Source organism: Ceratotherium simum, chromosome 16 (assembly GCF_057802395.1).
Source record: "Ceratotherium simum simum isolate JZ-2026a chromosome 16, ASM5780239v1, whole genome shotgun sequence".
NCBI lineage: Eukaryota > Metazoa > Chordata > Mammalia > Perissodactyla > Rhinocerotidae > Ceratotherium > Ceratotherium simum.
This window is the reverse complement of record NC_141915.1, coordinates 15,626,230-15,640,513: the sequence shown is the minus strand read 5'-3', so window position 1 is coordinate 15,640,513 and position 14,284 is coordinate 15,626,230. Positions and strand designations below refer to the sequence as shown.

The 14,284-nt window shown below is 50.1% G+C and overlaps 1 protein-coding gene across 6 annotated transcripts in view; it reads left to right on the top strand.

The window, feature by feature from the left end:
• The first annotated feature begins 820 nt into the window (after positions 1-820).
• Positions 821-14,284, top strand: part of SGSM2 (small G protein signaling modulator 2) — a 34,647-nt gene continuing 21,183 nt past the window's right edge. For 5 of the 6 annotated variants that reach the window (XM_087440640.1, XM_087440639.1, XM_004433295.2 and 2 more), the window contains exons 1-2: positions 822-953; positions 4,204-4,279. In XM_087440640.1, coding sequence (XP_087296766.1) covers positions 897-953; positions 4,204-4,279 — 133 coding nt within the window. In that variant the 5' untranslated portion in view covers positions 822-896. Of the gene's footprint in view, positions 954-4,203; positions 4,280-14,284 lie in introns of all 6 variants that reach the window. The other variant, XM_087440641.1, reaches the window with a different exon arrangement.

Genomic DNA, 14,284 nt, shown 5'->3' with positions numbered 1-14,284 from the left:
AGCAACCTTTCCCTCAATTCTCGTGTGAGGCTGCCGAGGTCTACAAGGCGAATCGTGTGGAAGGCGCTTCTCTCCCCTTCACGTCCTCCGTTACGAGTTCCCGCTGGTCCCGTTCGCGCCCCTACCTCCCACATAGCAAGAAGGGCCGGACCCGACGTGGCGAACCCTAGGTGGGCGGGAGGGCTGGCCGTGACACTCGAGCCCTCAGGGCCAGCAGAACCTCTTCCCACCAGCTTTGCAACTGAGGGCGACCAGCTGGCAGGGGGACTTAGAGGAACGATGGAGTTCCGGCTTTTCTCAGCCAGGGGACTAACGCTGGCTTCCCGTTGGCCAGACTCGAGATGCAGAGGGCCCCGGCCGTTCCCGTCGGGAAAACGAGCAGGTGGAAATCAGGGGGCGTCTAGCTGGATTGAGGCCAGCTCCTGCGCGAGCGACTTTCCCCTCGGCCGCGGCGTCCAGGGCGCTCCCGGCCCCACCCAGCGCCGAGCAGGGCTGCTGCTGGCGCTCACAATGCGAGTTCGCGCCCTCGGGGCGGGAGCGGGCGCGTTGCCATGACAGCAGCCCGCGTGGCGTGCGCCCGGGGACCCGCCGCCCCCAGGCGCGCGCAGCCTCCCCCCCGCCCCGATCCCCCCCGTGGCTGAGCGCACCCCCCCCAACCCCCGCCCCCGGCTGTGGGAAGGGGCCGGGCCAGCCGCCTGACGTCTGTGCGGGGCTCGGAAAATGGCTGCGGAGCCGAGCACCGGGCAGTGGCTGCGGCGGCGGCGGCGGGCGGGGAGTGCGGCGGGCGGGGGCTCCGCCTTGCGCGTGGGGCACTGAGCCGAGAGGCGCGGAGGCGGCGAGGGCGTGCGGGGGGCTTGGGGGCCGCTCGGCGCCGCCTCGCCGCCACCCGCCGCACCATGGGCAGCGCAGAGGACGCAGTCAAAGAGAAACTGCTCTGGAACGTGAAAAAGGAGGTAAAGTCCGGGCAAGGACCCCCTGGGGCTCGCGTCCCGGGGCGCGCGGCCCAGGAGACGGGAAGCTCTGCGCCCACCTCCGGGCGCGGGCGCTCGTGGGCCCCCGGGCGGGGGCGGGGTCCTGGACTGGCTGCGGCCCCCGCCCTCCCTCGGATCAGGGGGCAGCCAGCTCCCCTCGGCCGGCGGGGCTAGGCCGGCGCTCCGAGGCTTGTTTGCTCCGCGATCCCGCAGCTCCCCGCCCTGCGACGGCAGCAGCGCTGGGAGACCGAGGTCGGGGGAGGGGTGGCGGCGATTTCTAGAGAACCAGGGCTGCCCATTCATTGTCCGCGCCGCTTGGGGAGGGGGCGGGGCCCTCGCTGGCGTCCTGCGGTGCTAAACGAGTGATTTGGGGGTTTAGCTTTCATTTGCCCTACACTCCCCCCCCTCCGGTATTCTTCTGGGAACTGAGTCCCGGCTGCGGGAGGGTTCGCTGCACACCTCACTGCTTCTCCCTCCACGCCCACTTCTCTACCCAGACACCAGGGGTTTTTTGAGAATGGCTTTCAAGACGCAGATTTTTTTTCCCCTTTTGAGTGAGGCCCCCCTAATGTCAGAGAAAAAGAGTGCCCTCTACTAGTGTCTTTTACCTTGACCCTATCCTAAAGCCTATTTCAGTTTCATTGGAGGGGGTGCCCATATGAATGACTCACCCCCATATGGGAGCTGGAGAGCTCAAACCGGAAGAGTGAATTAGAATAGATTAGGCCTTTGGAGCCACGAACTCCCTCCCCGCCCCCCCCCACACCTCTGTGGCTGTCATCCTCCAGATGTGGAAACTCGATGAAGGCAGGAAACCCATCTGTTTTGTCCACTACTCTCTATCCAGTGCCTGGCACACAGTAGGCACTCAATGACTATGGTAAATAAATCTGCTGATCTTGGAGACTGCAAAGTCTGGTGGGAATGCATAAACTTTGGAGTAGTCTGGACCTAGCTCTGTGTGACCTTGAATAAGTTGCTTAATCCCTCTGAGTCTTGATTTCTTCATCTCTAAAATATCTATCTCATATATAAAAGTTTACCATATTGATTCCTGTACCCCTTCCTAGAGTTTCAGGATTAGAGAAGACTCTGGGTTCTCGTAAAATCTTGGAAGGCTCTAGATGGTTCTCCTGCCTTGACTGTGGCCTGGCTACTGTCCCCTAATATTTGTTCTTTTCTCTCTTGTTGGCAAGAAGTGGTTGAAGCCATCACCTTTCCTGCTGTGTGAGAAGCTCCATTGTGCTTTTGCTGTGAAACAGCCAAGAAAGAGTTTTTTAGGCCAGGAGTATATCGAATCAACATTTAAACCCAACCCTGGTCTCCCTATGGAAAAGAAAAATCTCAAATCTCAAAGCACAGGGATTATCCTCAGGAAACAAGCAGTCTAGTGACAGACTTATATGAACAGTATAAACAAGAACGAAGAAGTAAGCATACCCCAACAGTGCTAGGATTGTTGATGTGATCCAAATTTGGGGTTGGTCAAGGATGATAGGAAAGATTGAGATGACAATGATTCTTTTTTCAGTACTTAGAAGGCTATCTGTATTACTCTAAGAATGATTGCTAAACAAATATGAGAAATGTCCAGAGTATGCCACAGCTATGTATGCTACCTGACAAAGGTTGACTTGCTCTGAACTCTTAGTTCCCTTCCCCTTTCAGCACTTGATTTAGAGAGAAACATATCCTTTCCTCTCCAACAAGTAGAAACAGTGGAAGTAGTTGTAGGCAAGGCTGGCCTTTCACAAAGGACCTCTGGTATAATTCTAGAGGCACCCATAGGTTCTCCTGACCCCAAAATCTGCCCCACTAGCCTGCTTCAGATGCCTATAGGTCTTTGAGCTGTGACGTTATGCTCTGTTTAATGCAAACACCCCTTGGGAAGTAATCTAGGAAGCTTTTAACAGTTTAGAGTGCAGGATCGATCTGATCCGCTTTTACCTAACCACTAACCATGAGCGGTTTCCAGCAGGGAGGAGCCTCCTGGTCCTTCCTTCTTCCTCCCCAGGCTTTAGAAACTTTACCGTCCTCCAAACTACAGTCCTACGTGAGGGCCTTGGGAGCAAGGGCAGCATCAGGGCACTGCATGCCTTGTCCAAAGAATGGCAAAGACAAGCTCTGCCCCGGGGTTACTTTATCTGTAAGATTTTACACTGGTATTGAGGTAATCCATCCCTTTAATCTCCAGTATTAGTATCTGTCTCTTGGCAGCTTCCCCCAGGACATCAAAAGTGCTTGGCTTAAGTGGGTAGCAACTAGAACCTCACACACTGCTAATGAGAGTGTAAATTGGTACCACTTTGGAGAGCAGTTTGGCAAAACCTAGTAAATAGACTATATGCATCAGAAATTCCTTGTCTAGAAGTATAAATCCAAAGAAATGGGCACCTGTGTTCACCAAAAGACATGTCCAGAATGTTCATAGCAGCACTATTCATAAGAGCTTCAAATTGGAAACTACCGAAATGCTGAAAGGAAACAGGACAGGGTTGGGGGTACTTTGGGGTGCTGGTCACATATTGTGTTTCTTCATCTGGATGCTGGTTTCACAGGCATATTCAGTTTGTGAAAATTCATCTAACTGTATAATTATGATATACACTCTTTCTATATGTTTACATCAGTAAAAAGTTTTGTTTTTAAAAAGTGCTTTCTTAAAGAAAGATGTGACTGTTCACCTTACAAGGTATTTGGAAGCTTGTACATCCAGGTAGGAACCCAAAACATCAGGGTTTTACCTAGACAGGAAGAAGGCTGGGCTTGCAAGCATATAGAGAGTGTCCTTGAGGCCTGGATGGACCTACCCCTAACCTCAGAGAGGAGGGAGAAAAAGAGGGGCAGGTTGTTTATCTAGAGCATGTACCGAGACAATTTGTCCTTAAAGCACAGTGTATCTGCCCAGAAGCCCTTCTTCAGCTAAGTACAGATGACCAAATAGTATCCTATCCCTGTTCTCCACAGCAGGGCACTTCTTCCTGGGCTGGAACATCTGCATTGATTGGTTGGTGGGTTTATGTTGTTTTTTTTTTTCCTGGTTGCCTTTCCAAGATGCTTGGAGCTGTCTGTGCTGGAGAAGCTTTGCTTCCCAACCCCTCCCATCCCTGTCATCTACTCTGAAAGTATCTGAACCCAGACCAGGAGGGCAAAGCCAAGCTATTTACTTGCCTACAGGCCTTTGAACAGAAAAATAAATAATTAAATAACAGTGCTGCCCATTTGTCCTCAGGTGAAGCAAATCATGGAGGAGGCTGTCACCAGGAAGTTTGTGCATGAAGATAGCAGCCACATCATTGCTCTGTGTGGTGAGTGAGTGACTGGGCGATAGTGGGAGGTGGGTTTAGAACTGAGGACACTGTCCTGGGGCCAGAAAAAGATGAGTCCTCAGGTTTAGTAGTTCTCAAATCTGGCTGCAAGTCAGAATCAACTCAGAAGCTTTCGAAATTGCCTTGGGCCCCATCTCAGATCTAGTGAATGAGGATTTCCAGGGCCCAATAATCTATATATGTTTAGTTCTCTTGGTCAGTAGTTCTCAAATTTTAGCGTGCATCAGAGTCACCAGAAGGGCTTGTTAAAACTCTGATTCCTGGGTCCCAACCCTGGAATTTCTGATTCTAGTAGGTCTGAGGTAGGCCTGAGAATTTGCGTTTCTGACAAGTTCGCAAATCATGCTGGTGCTGCTGGTCCAGGGACCACACTTTGAGAACCACTGCCCTGGGTAATTCGGGTTTGGGAACCACTGCTCTGGTTTATCCTCGCTTTGACTTTGGGGAATGGTTTGTGCTTTTTGGATGCTTTCTGTGCCACATCTACTTTCTAATTAATGCCACCTGTGCTGCTCCAGCATCCCAACTCTCCAAACACTTGATTGGTTGCAAAATAGCATGAGTGTAGGGTAGGAGGGGTAGCCAAAGCCTTCCCACCTTAGAAGGAGAAGGTTGGTAATAAACCGTAGGTTCCTCGTCAAGGTGAAGACTTTTGTCTTTGTAGGAGCAAGCCTAACTCTACAGACAACAGAGTTTTCTTGGATTTCCAGGAATTTGACCTTCCTTTCGACTCCTTTTCTAAAGGGACAAGGAGCCATTTGCCATCTCTATGTTGTTTTCCTTGACCTCTGAGATTGGTGTTTGGGGTTCGTGGAAGGGAGGTTGTGTATTGTGTTTTGAGAGGAAGGAATGAAAGGAGCAGATAAGGGAAGGGACACTTTTTGACAGTAGTGTGATGAGGCAGATAGAGCTGCCCTTTCTCTCAGTCCAGCAACAAATACTGGGCCCACCAGGTGCCAGATACTGTTCTCCAGGTGGGGAAACAGCAGTAGCAAAACGGACAGAGTCTCTGCCCCAGGGGCTTACATTCTATGGGGTGACAGACAGAAAACAAATGCATACATAAACATGTCCTGTAATAACAGGTTTGATAATAGTTATGAAGGAAAATAAAGCAGAAAGGTGAGAGACGATGATCAGGGAGAGGCAGCCTGTGAGCAGATCCTGAGTGACAGACTGAGGATTCAAGTGAATCCTGATGCTCTGCTTACTTCTTAAGTCATCTTGGACAAGTTTCTTAACTTCTTGTCACCCTCGATTTGTGATTCCCACCTCAAGGAGTTTTTGTGGGGATTGAGATGGTGCATGTGAACATTGCTAGCATTGTAGGAGCTCAGAAAACGTCTGTCTTGGGCCGGCTCCGTGGCTTAGCGGTTAAGTGCGCGCGCTCTGATGCTGGCGGCCCGGGTTCGGATCCCAGGCACGCCCCAAGGCACCACTTCTCCGTCCAACCCGAGGCCGAGTCCCACGTACAGCAACTAGAAGGATGTGAACCTATGACATACAACTATCTACTGGGGCTTTGGGGGGAAAAAAATGAATAAATAAAATCTTTAAAAAAAAAAAAAAAAGAAAACGTCTGTCTTTCCTTCTCCTTTGGATGTTGAGGCTGAAGCTAGGTTTGCAGGATTTGAGTTCCCACAATTTCCCTTTTGAGTTAATTTCCCCAGTTCTTTGGGATGATGTAATGATTCCCAGGTTTACAAGGAGCAATCGGATCTCGCCTTTTCTCGGGCAGAACCTATGCTAAGGTAAAAAGCCTACTAGTCTTGCAGTAAGTGGCTTTGAAGAATGTTAGAACTCTACTCCTTTCCACCTATGCTGTGTTCCCCTGACGTCAGCCACTCTCTGTCCTTGTCACCGGGAGGGCTCTGCTGGTGGCCCAGTTATGCATGGCTCAGTGCTAGGCTTCGTCCAGAGCACACACAGTAAGCACAGAAAACAGAATAAGGGCTGGCCCGGTGGCTTAGTGGTTAAGTGCGCGTGCTCCGCTATTGGCGGCCTGGGTTCGGATCCCGGGCGCGTACCTGCGCACCGCTTCTCCGGCCGTGCTGAGGCCGCGTCCCACATACAGCAACTAGAAGGATGTGTAGCTATGACATACAACTATCTACTGGGGCTTTGGGGGGAAAAAAAAAAGGAGGAGGATTGGCAATAGATGTTAGCTCAGGGCCGGTCTTCCTCAGCAAAAAAAGAGGAGGATTAGCACGGATGTTAGCTCAGGGCTGATCTTCCTCACACAAAAAAAAGAATACAGAATAAAATCGTGCAAACAGCTTGTGCATGGTCGCCACATATGGGTGGCCATGGGGGAATGGGAGAAGAGAGGCAGAAAGAAAAGCTGTGGGTGTCCCACATTCAGGCCAATTAGGGTGAGAAGAAGCTGTCAGCTCTCCTCTGATCAGTCCAGGGGCCCCCCAGGAAGCAGTGGGGCTTTCGCTGTTGTCCTGCCTGGAAGCCCAAGGCTCCTTCCAGTGGGCAGGGATATCATCCTCAAAAGGAATGCATCTTTTACTTTCAGCCAGTTTCAGTTACTGAAATAGAACAAGGGTCTATAAAATAGACCCAAGTCTCCAGGGTTCTAAAGTCAGCCCAGGAGCAAGAGGAGCGCTGTTCTGCTTGATCTCAGGAGGTGCCTTTGTCCACAAGTGCAAACTTAAATGTCACAGGGTCAGAAGAGAAAGGTCCACACGGGAAGCTGGCCGGGTGTGAGACGGCAGGCAGTGGTGGGAACTGGGATGAACAGGATGGCACTTGCCCTGTTTGAAGGAGGCAGCCACTACTCAGCTCCTGCCGGAATGCCGACCCAGGCTTGCCATGGCCTTTGTTTTATTTTAAGAGAAGCCAGAAGTCCGGGTTTTGATATGAAATTTCCCAATTTTTAAATGCTGATAACTAATTCCCATTACAAAAAAATGTGTGGGCCGATCAAAAGGCGTCTGCGGGCCTCTGCCACTTTGCTGCCTCTGCCTTGGGCTTGATGCACAGTCACTGAGGGGAGCGTTAGCAGGAGGGGCTGTCAGCAGTATAAAACTAAGTCAAGCTGGGGCATCTGAGACCCACAGAAAAGGAATCCTTACACTTTGTCAAAATTGGTATTCAGTGGTGAGGTAGACCTCAATTTGGACTCAAAATAAGGTTGGTTTAAAGCAGTGAGTATCAGTCTTTTTTCCCGCCTGCCAGCCATTTACCTGCATCACACAGTGGAATCATAATTAGGGATTCCTGGGGGGAGGCAGAGGGAAAAATAGATAGGTATTGATGGAAAACTCCACCCCTCTGGCCTTTTGGAGATTCTGATATGCCAGTCTCCTTCACCCCCCGGAAAAATGTTCAGAAATGCATTTTTAGTCTGAAGTAAATCCAGTCTTAAACTGGCCTAGCCACATCCAGAATTCAGCTTTGTTCTGGGAAAAATGGGAGTGCAGAGAAGGTGCTGAGAGATTGGACGCAGAGTGAAGCCTGTGGAGACTAGATTAACCGTGGAGTGACCACATTCCCTAGAGCTTTGGGGAGTGTGGGGGTCCTGGGCCCCTCCGCTCTGCCCTGGCCCCTCTGTTCTTGGCAGAGGAGGGCTCGGGGCTGACTGAAGAGGGCAGGGCCTGGGCAAGATGAGCTTCTCTGAGCTTCCTTAGAATACAGACATTTGAACTGGAAACGGCACCTTCCTGGAGAGCCTTAGAAATAGAACTGAAGGGCCGGCCCTGTGGCTTGGTGGTTAAGTGCGCGCGCTGCAATGCTGGTGGCCCGGGTTCGGATCCCGGGTACGCATCGAGGCACCACTTCTCCGTCCATCCTGAGGCCGAGTCCCACATACAGCAACTAGAAGGATGTGCAGCTATGACATACAACTATCTACTGGGGCTTTGGGGGGAAAAAATAAAATAAATAAAATCTTTAAAAAAAAAAAAAAAAAGAAATAGAACTGAAGAATCCCTGGATCAAAACCTGGCCCTGGGCAAACCCAGGAAAGTTGCTCCAGACCCATGCTCCCCTTACCAACAGGGAGAAGTGAAACTCCCAGGCCTGGGGAGAAATGTGCATTTGTTGTGTGTTTGCTGTGGTTGTTCCTAAACCAATCTGTCCAGAAGCTGGTCAGGCCCCGCAGGTGGAAACCTCGTGAGGAAGCTTTGTTGGCAAACCCCACTGGCAGAGAGGGGTCTTTCTGTGCTGTTCTACCACAGAGCCTGGCTGAGGTGCTGTCTGAGGCCGCCGCCTCCGAACCCTCCAGCTGGAGGATCAGGACCTGTGTGGCTGCTCCTCTCGCTGGCTGAGGGTAGGGTTGGAGAATGGGCCCAAACCTACCACTGTGGGGGAGGGTTCTTTGATATCTCCTCTTTATCTTAAAAAGTCAGGTCAAGTTTGCATTTTGCTCCATAATATGGTCTTTGAAACTTTTATTTTAATGTGGAGACTTACTGCTGAAGGAAATTAATGCTTCCTGTTTTCCCTGTGGCTTCTTGAACCCCCAGGTGTAGGCTGATCTCTCCTGCCATCCCCTCCCCCAGAGAGCAAGGTGCTTTAACTTTTGCTGTGGGCCCTTCAACGTCAGGGTTAAGCAGCAAATTGTTCCAAGTTTCACCTTTGAACTCTGCATTCGTGGTAGTAGTGTATGTGCTTTAGAGGGCACAGTGCTCTCTTCCTGTCTAGGAGTCTGAGGTAATTTAGGCATCAACTCATTAGCACTGGAGAAGCCACTGTTTCTCTGGGCCTGCCCTCCCCTCTGGCTCAGGTCTGGGAGTGTCTGCCTCCACAGTATTTCTGGTTGCTGTGTTCTGATTGGGCGCTGAGGTTGGATTTTAACCTTTGGTAGACAGAGCAGGTTTATGAGGTTCCTGGTCCACAGACAGGTTCCTGGCCTGGCAGAGCAGGAACATTTACGTCAGACTCCTAAATGTCTCCTCTCCCACTGGAGGTATTGGGGGCAGGGCCCAGGCCAGACTGGGCCAGCCCTGCCCCTCAGTCACCAGCTTCCCTGCCCTCCTGCGCAGATGGTCAACCTGAGGGTTGCTTCAGGCTGAGGATGAGCTGTAATGGAGATGAGGGTGGAGTCTGTGGGTCTGGGAACAACATCAGGGCTTTATTAACCCACTTCCTATTGCTAAGCAGCTTTCATTAGCCGGGAAGGTCGCTGCAGTAAGCTCCTCCTGGGAATGGCAAGGAGATGCTAATGAGCTGGGAGAGAAGCAGGTGCTACGGAAGGAAGGATTGTGTCCCACCTGGGATATTGCAGCCAGAGATATTTCAGCACATTCTGAGATTAAGACTCGCGGGCAGTTTTTAGCCTGTCTCTTTTCACTGAAAAAGATTCCTTCTCTCTTCTTCCCACCCGCACTGAATGAACAGCTCATTCCCAGGACATCTGGCCTCTGCCTTCCATCCGGAAATGACTTGAGTAGGAGGGGAGGCCCTCTGGGGAACTGGCTCCTCTCGGCTTGTCTTGGGGCATGGCTGAGGGCATATGGTGGTGGTCTATAGCGGAGACTTTGCAGTCCGACAGACCTGGGTACACATACCTGTGTGACCATGACCAGTTATTCAGCAACTCTGAACCTACCCCAGAAAGTGGATGTGAGGATTAAAAGGGTGATGCAGGTAAAGCACACAGCATGGAGCCAGGTATGCAGTGGGTGCTCAATAAATGTTACTACCATGCTCACCACCAGTGACATTCTACTTTGTTCTTGAAAGTGATCTTACAACCTTCCCCATAAAGCCTCTTAGAACTTCCTCCTTGGAGCGTCTGGACAATCAGAGAAATTTGTACTCCCAGAACTCAATCAGGGAATTTGTTAATATTGAGAAATTATTATTAATTTTGTAGGTGCAATAAAGGTATTATGTACATGTTTTTAAAAGAGTCATCTTTTATTTTTACTTTTTTATGTGCATGTGAGGAAGATCAGCCCTGAGCTAACATCCATGCCAATCCTCCTCTTTTTGCTGAGGAAGACCGGCTCTGAGCTAACATCTATTGCCAATCCTCCTCCTTTTTTTCCCCAAAGCCCCAGTAGATAGTTGCATGTCATGGTTGCACATCCTTCTAGTTGCTGTATGTGGGACGCGGCCCCAGCATGGCCGGAGAAGCGGTGTGTTGGTGCGCGCCCAGGATCCGAACCTGGGCTGCCAGTAGTGGAGCGCGCGCACTTAACTGCTAAGCCACAGGGCCGACCCCCTAAAAAAGTCATCTTTTAGAGATACATATTGAAATATTTATAGATAAAAATATATGATATCTAAAATTTGCTTCAAAATAATCTAGGGATGAGGGAAAAGATGGTAGAGGTGGTATAGCGGAAACAGGATTGGTCATGACTCGATTATTGCTTAAGTTGGGTGATGGGTACATGGGGGTTCATTATATCATCTTCTTTACTTTTGTATATATTTGGAATTTTCCATAATGAAATGGTTTTTAAAAAGAGGAGGAAGAAGAGGAGGAGAGGATAGGAAGAGGAAGAGATAGACAGCAAGTACACACAACTTTCTTGAGAAATTTTACATAAGGGGGAGCAGCCAAATGGTTCAATACCTGAGTGAGGATGTAGGGCCAAGGGAGGAGGTGGTGGTGGTATTTTTTTAAGCTAGAGAAATTGCAGAATGTTTGTGTACAAATGGGAAGTATCTAATATGGAAAAATTAAAGATAGAGGAAAGAGAAAGCATGTTTGCTAGAGCGATGTCCTTGGGAGGTGAAAGGGGCTGGAATCCAGTGCGCAGGTGGAAGGGGTGGCCTTAGAGAGGAGCATAGCCAGGTCATCTGTAGGCACCGGAGGGAAGGCAGGGCATGGGGTCAAGTGCAGAGAGGAAGGGCACAAACATTCATGATCACTTTCAGTGTGCAGACAGTAACCAAGGAGCATTTTGGACCTCTGCATATGTGGTTGCTTTTAGTCACTCAGCACCCATTGAAGTGGGAGCTGTTCTTTTCCCAATTGCAGCTGAAGCTCCGAGAAATTTAGTGGTTTGCACAAAATCAAATAGCTAGTAAAGAAAGGAGCCAGAGTTTGAACCCACATCTGTCTTGCTCCAAAGCCTGTGCTGCCCAGGGATGGGTCTACTCATGAGGTCTACCTAAGAGTGGAGCCTGGAGGTGTGAGGCACTGAGGAGGAGTTGGCCCTCATGGAGACAGCTCCAGTCAACAAACAGTAGACTCACAGTGTCCAGATATACTCTGGGGGACAGTGGGTCCGTTGCCAAGCTGGTGAGGCCAGCACTGGCCTGGTTCCCTGGGAAGCCACTGAGCACTGTGCATGTAGGCCCTGCCCTGGATCCCCAGTGGGCAAGGAAGATGGGTATGTGTGGTATGAATTTCATTTTTCTCACCTCCTTGGTTCTGGAATATCAGAGTAGTGCTTTCTTGTTTTAGGACGTTGAACAAAGCTGAATGCCCCCCCAAAGATGAAGCAAACAGCCTGTATCACCAGTGCAGGCTGAGAGAAAACGTACCCTAGTTACCATAGAAATGCTTATTCCGAGTGGAGGCAGCTGGTACAGATCCCTGGGTGGAAACAGCTGGCCAGGGAAGTGGGGAGGAGAGGGTGGATGCTGCCTGGCTTAGCCTCTTTGCTCTTCCCACCTCATCCGGTACAGACGAAACATTAACTTCCTTCGTTAGCCATTGGAGGAAGTTCCTACTTAAAAAGAGGCTGCCTATCCCACCCATTCCTTTATCTCCAGGGAGGCTGCTCCTCTCCTGGAGTCTTGGTTCCACCATCCAAGGCATTCAGCTTTTAAAAATTCTGCTCTGAGTAATGTTCTCAAAAACTCCAGTACCAAAAAGGGGCCACCTGTGGCTGGCTGCTCCACCCAGCGCTTGTCTCACTTGGGTTCTCTATGGCAGCTGCTGCTGAACTCCCCCATTGCACAGATGGCAGTGGTGGTGGAGCAAGGGACACTTGCCACACCTACTCCCCCCATTCCTAACCCTTCCTGGCTCTGAGCCTTTGGCCTAGCCTTCGTGTCAGGCTGGGCTTACTCTGGATGCTGTGTCCCTGTACCTCAGCCAAACTGGCCTAGTTCTCTGAAAGCCATTCAGTGGGTCCCCCTATTACCAGCTAACTGGAGGCTGGACTTGTCCAGGCCCCTTGGCTGCAGAGCACAGCTTTAAACATAGATATGCGTGTGAGAGCCAGGGTTGTTTCTGAGGCCCCCTTGGCTGATTGAGGACCCTTCTCAACCACTGCTGTGTGTCCTGGGCAGCCATGGCTTTAGTCTATTGTTGTGGGCTCCTGAGGCACGTAAGCTTGTCCCAGCCCACTGAATTGTTTCTCTGCTCCCTGCCTAGCTCATATCATCTATGGCTGTTCTAGGCAGAGCCCAGATGCTCCTGTCGAGGTGGGGAGCCAGGTCAACTGGGAGACCCTGTTTGCTGAGGGAGCTAGGGAAGGAGGGGGTGCCCATGGACAGACCCAGCTCTTCTGGGTTTTGTGAGTTTTGATTCACCCCCAGGTTGGAGAGAGTCTCTGGCATCATCTCATGATGGAATAGTGGTTTCCAGATTAGATGGTCACCTACTTTTATTATTATTATTTTGAATTGGTAATATATTCACCTAGTTCAAAAATTAAAACTATATGAAAAGTATACAGTGAAAAGTCTCACTCCTTTCCCTGCCCCTACTCATCCACTTGCCCTCCACTTTTGTTTTTTGTGCATCCTTCCAGAGTTTTTTTATACTAATAAAAAAATTGTATCTGTTTACACCACCCTTTTTGTAATCAAAAGATATCATGCAATCATACTGTTCTGCATCTTGCTTTTGGAGACCTTTCCATTATTAGTTCCTAGAGCATCCTCATACTTTTTCACAGTTGCATAATATTCTACTGTATGAATGTACCGTATGTACTTAACTTGTCCCCTATTGACGGACAGGTGGATGGTTTCCAGTCTTTTGCTGTTATAACTATGTAACTCTGCAGTTATATCTGTAGGCTAGATTCTCAGAAGAAGAGTTCCTGGGTCACAGGTTATTTGCAATGTTGATAGATAGTGCCACATTGCCTCCATGGGGCGATACCAATCAGTCCTCCCTCCAGCAAGGTCTAAGATTCAGTAACTTCCCAAGTCCCTTCCATCTCTAAGTTACCAATGTCTTCTCTATTCTAAATTGGACTCTTGGGGCCGGCCCCGTGGCTTAGCGGTTAAGTGCGCACGCTCCGCTACTGGCGGCCTGGGTTCGGATTCTAGGCGCGCACCGACGCACCACTTCTCCGGCCATGCTGAGGCGGCGTCCCACATACAGCAACTAGAAGGATGTGCCGTTATGACATGCAACTATCTACTGGGGCTTTGGGGAAAAAAAGGAGGAGGATTGGCAATAGATGTTAGCTCGGAGCCGGTCTTCCTCAGCAAAAAGGATTGGCATGGATGTTAGCTCAGGGCTGATCTTCCTCACAAAAAAATAAATAAATAAAAATAAATTGGACTCCTTGGCATGGTTAAATCAGTGTGGAAGGGGTTTGTGGGAGGGGAGGGCCTTTCACATTCTATTAGCACTTGTGGTCTCCAGCCCATTTAGCATTTGTTAAGTCCCATAACTTAATAGACTTTAAGGGCATGTCAGAGGCTGGTGAGGGAGAATCCCAGGGCTAGTCTGGGCCTGTACTTCCCAGCTTTTCCCTGGGAAAATGGTGTCAGGCCTCTTGGGGTTGGGGAGATGCCCTCAGCAAGGTGCTAGAATTAAATTAGTTCCACTCCTGTCCACTCAGAGTTGTGGTTCTCTGAGCCTTCCTGTCAATGGGATGGGATGACAAAGTAGAAAGGGTACCCTGGGCGCATCTGGCACCATAACTCCAAAGGCCACCAGAAGAATAGGGTGGGGAGTGAGAGGATCGTGCTTGGGGAGTCATGTCTCTGTTTCTGTTTCGATTCATTCACCCAAGTGACCAAAACAGTGTTGATTTCTATTAATTAGTATGCATTTTTCCCATTTGAAATGAGCCAAATGATGTCAGGGCTGTCTCACCCCTCTTCTGGTAC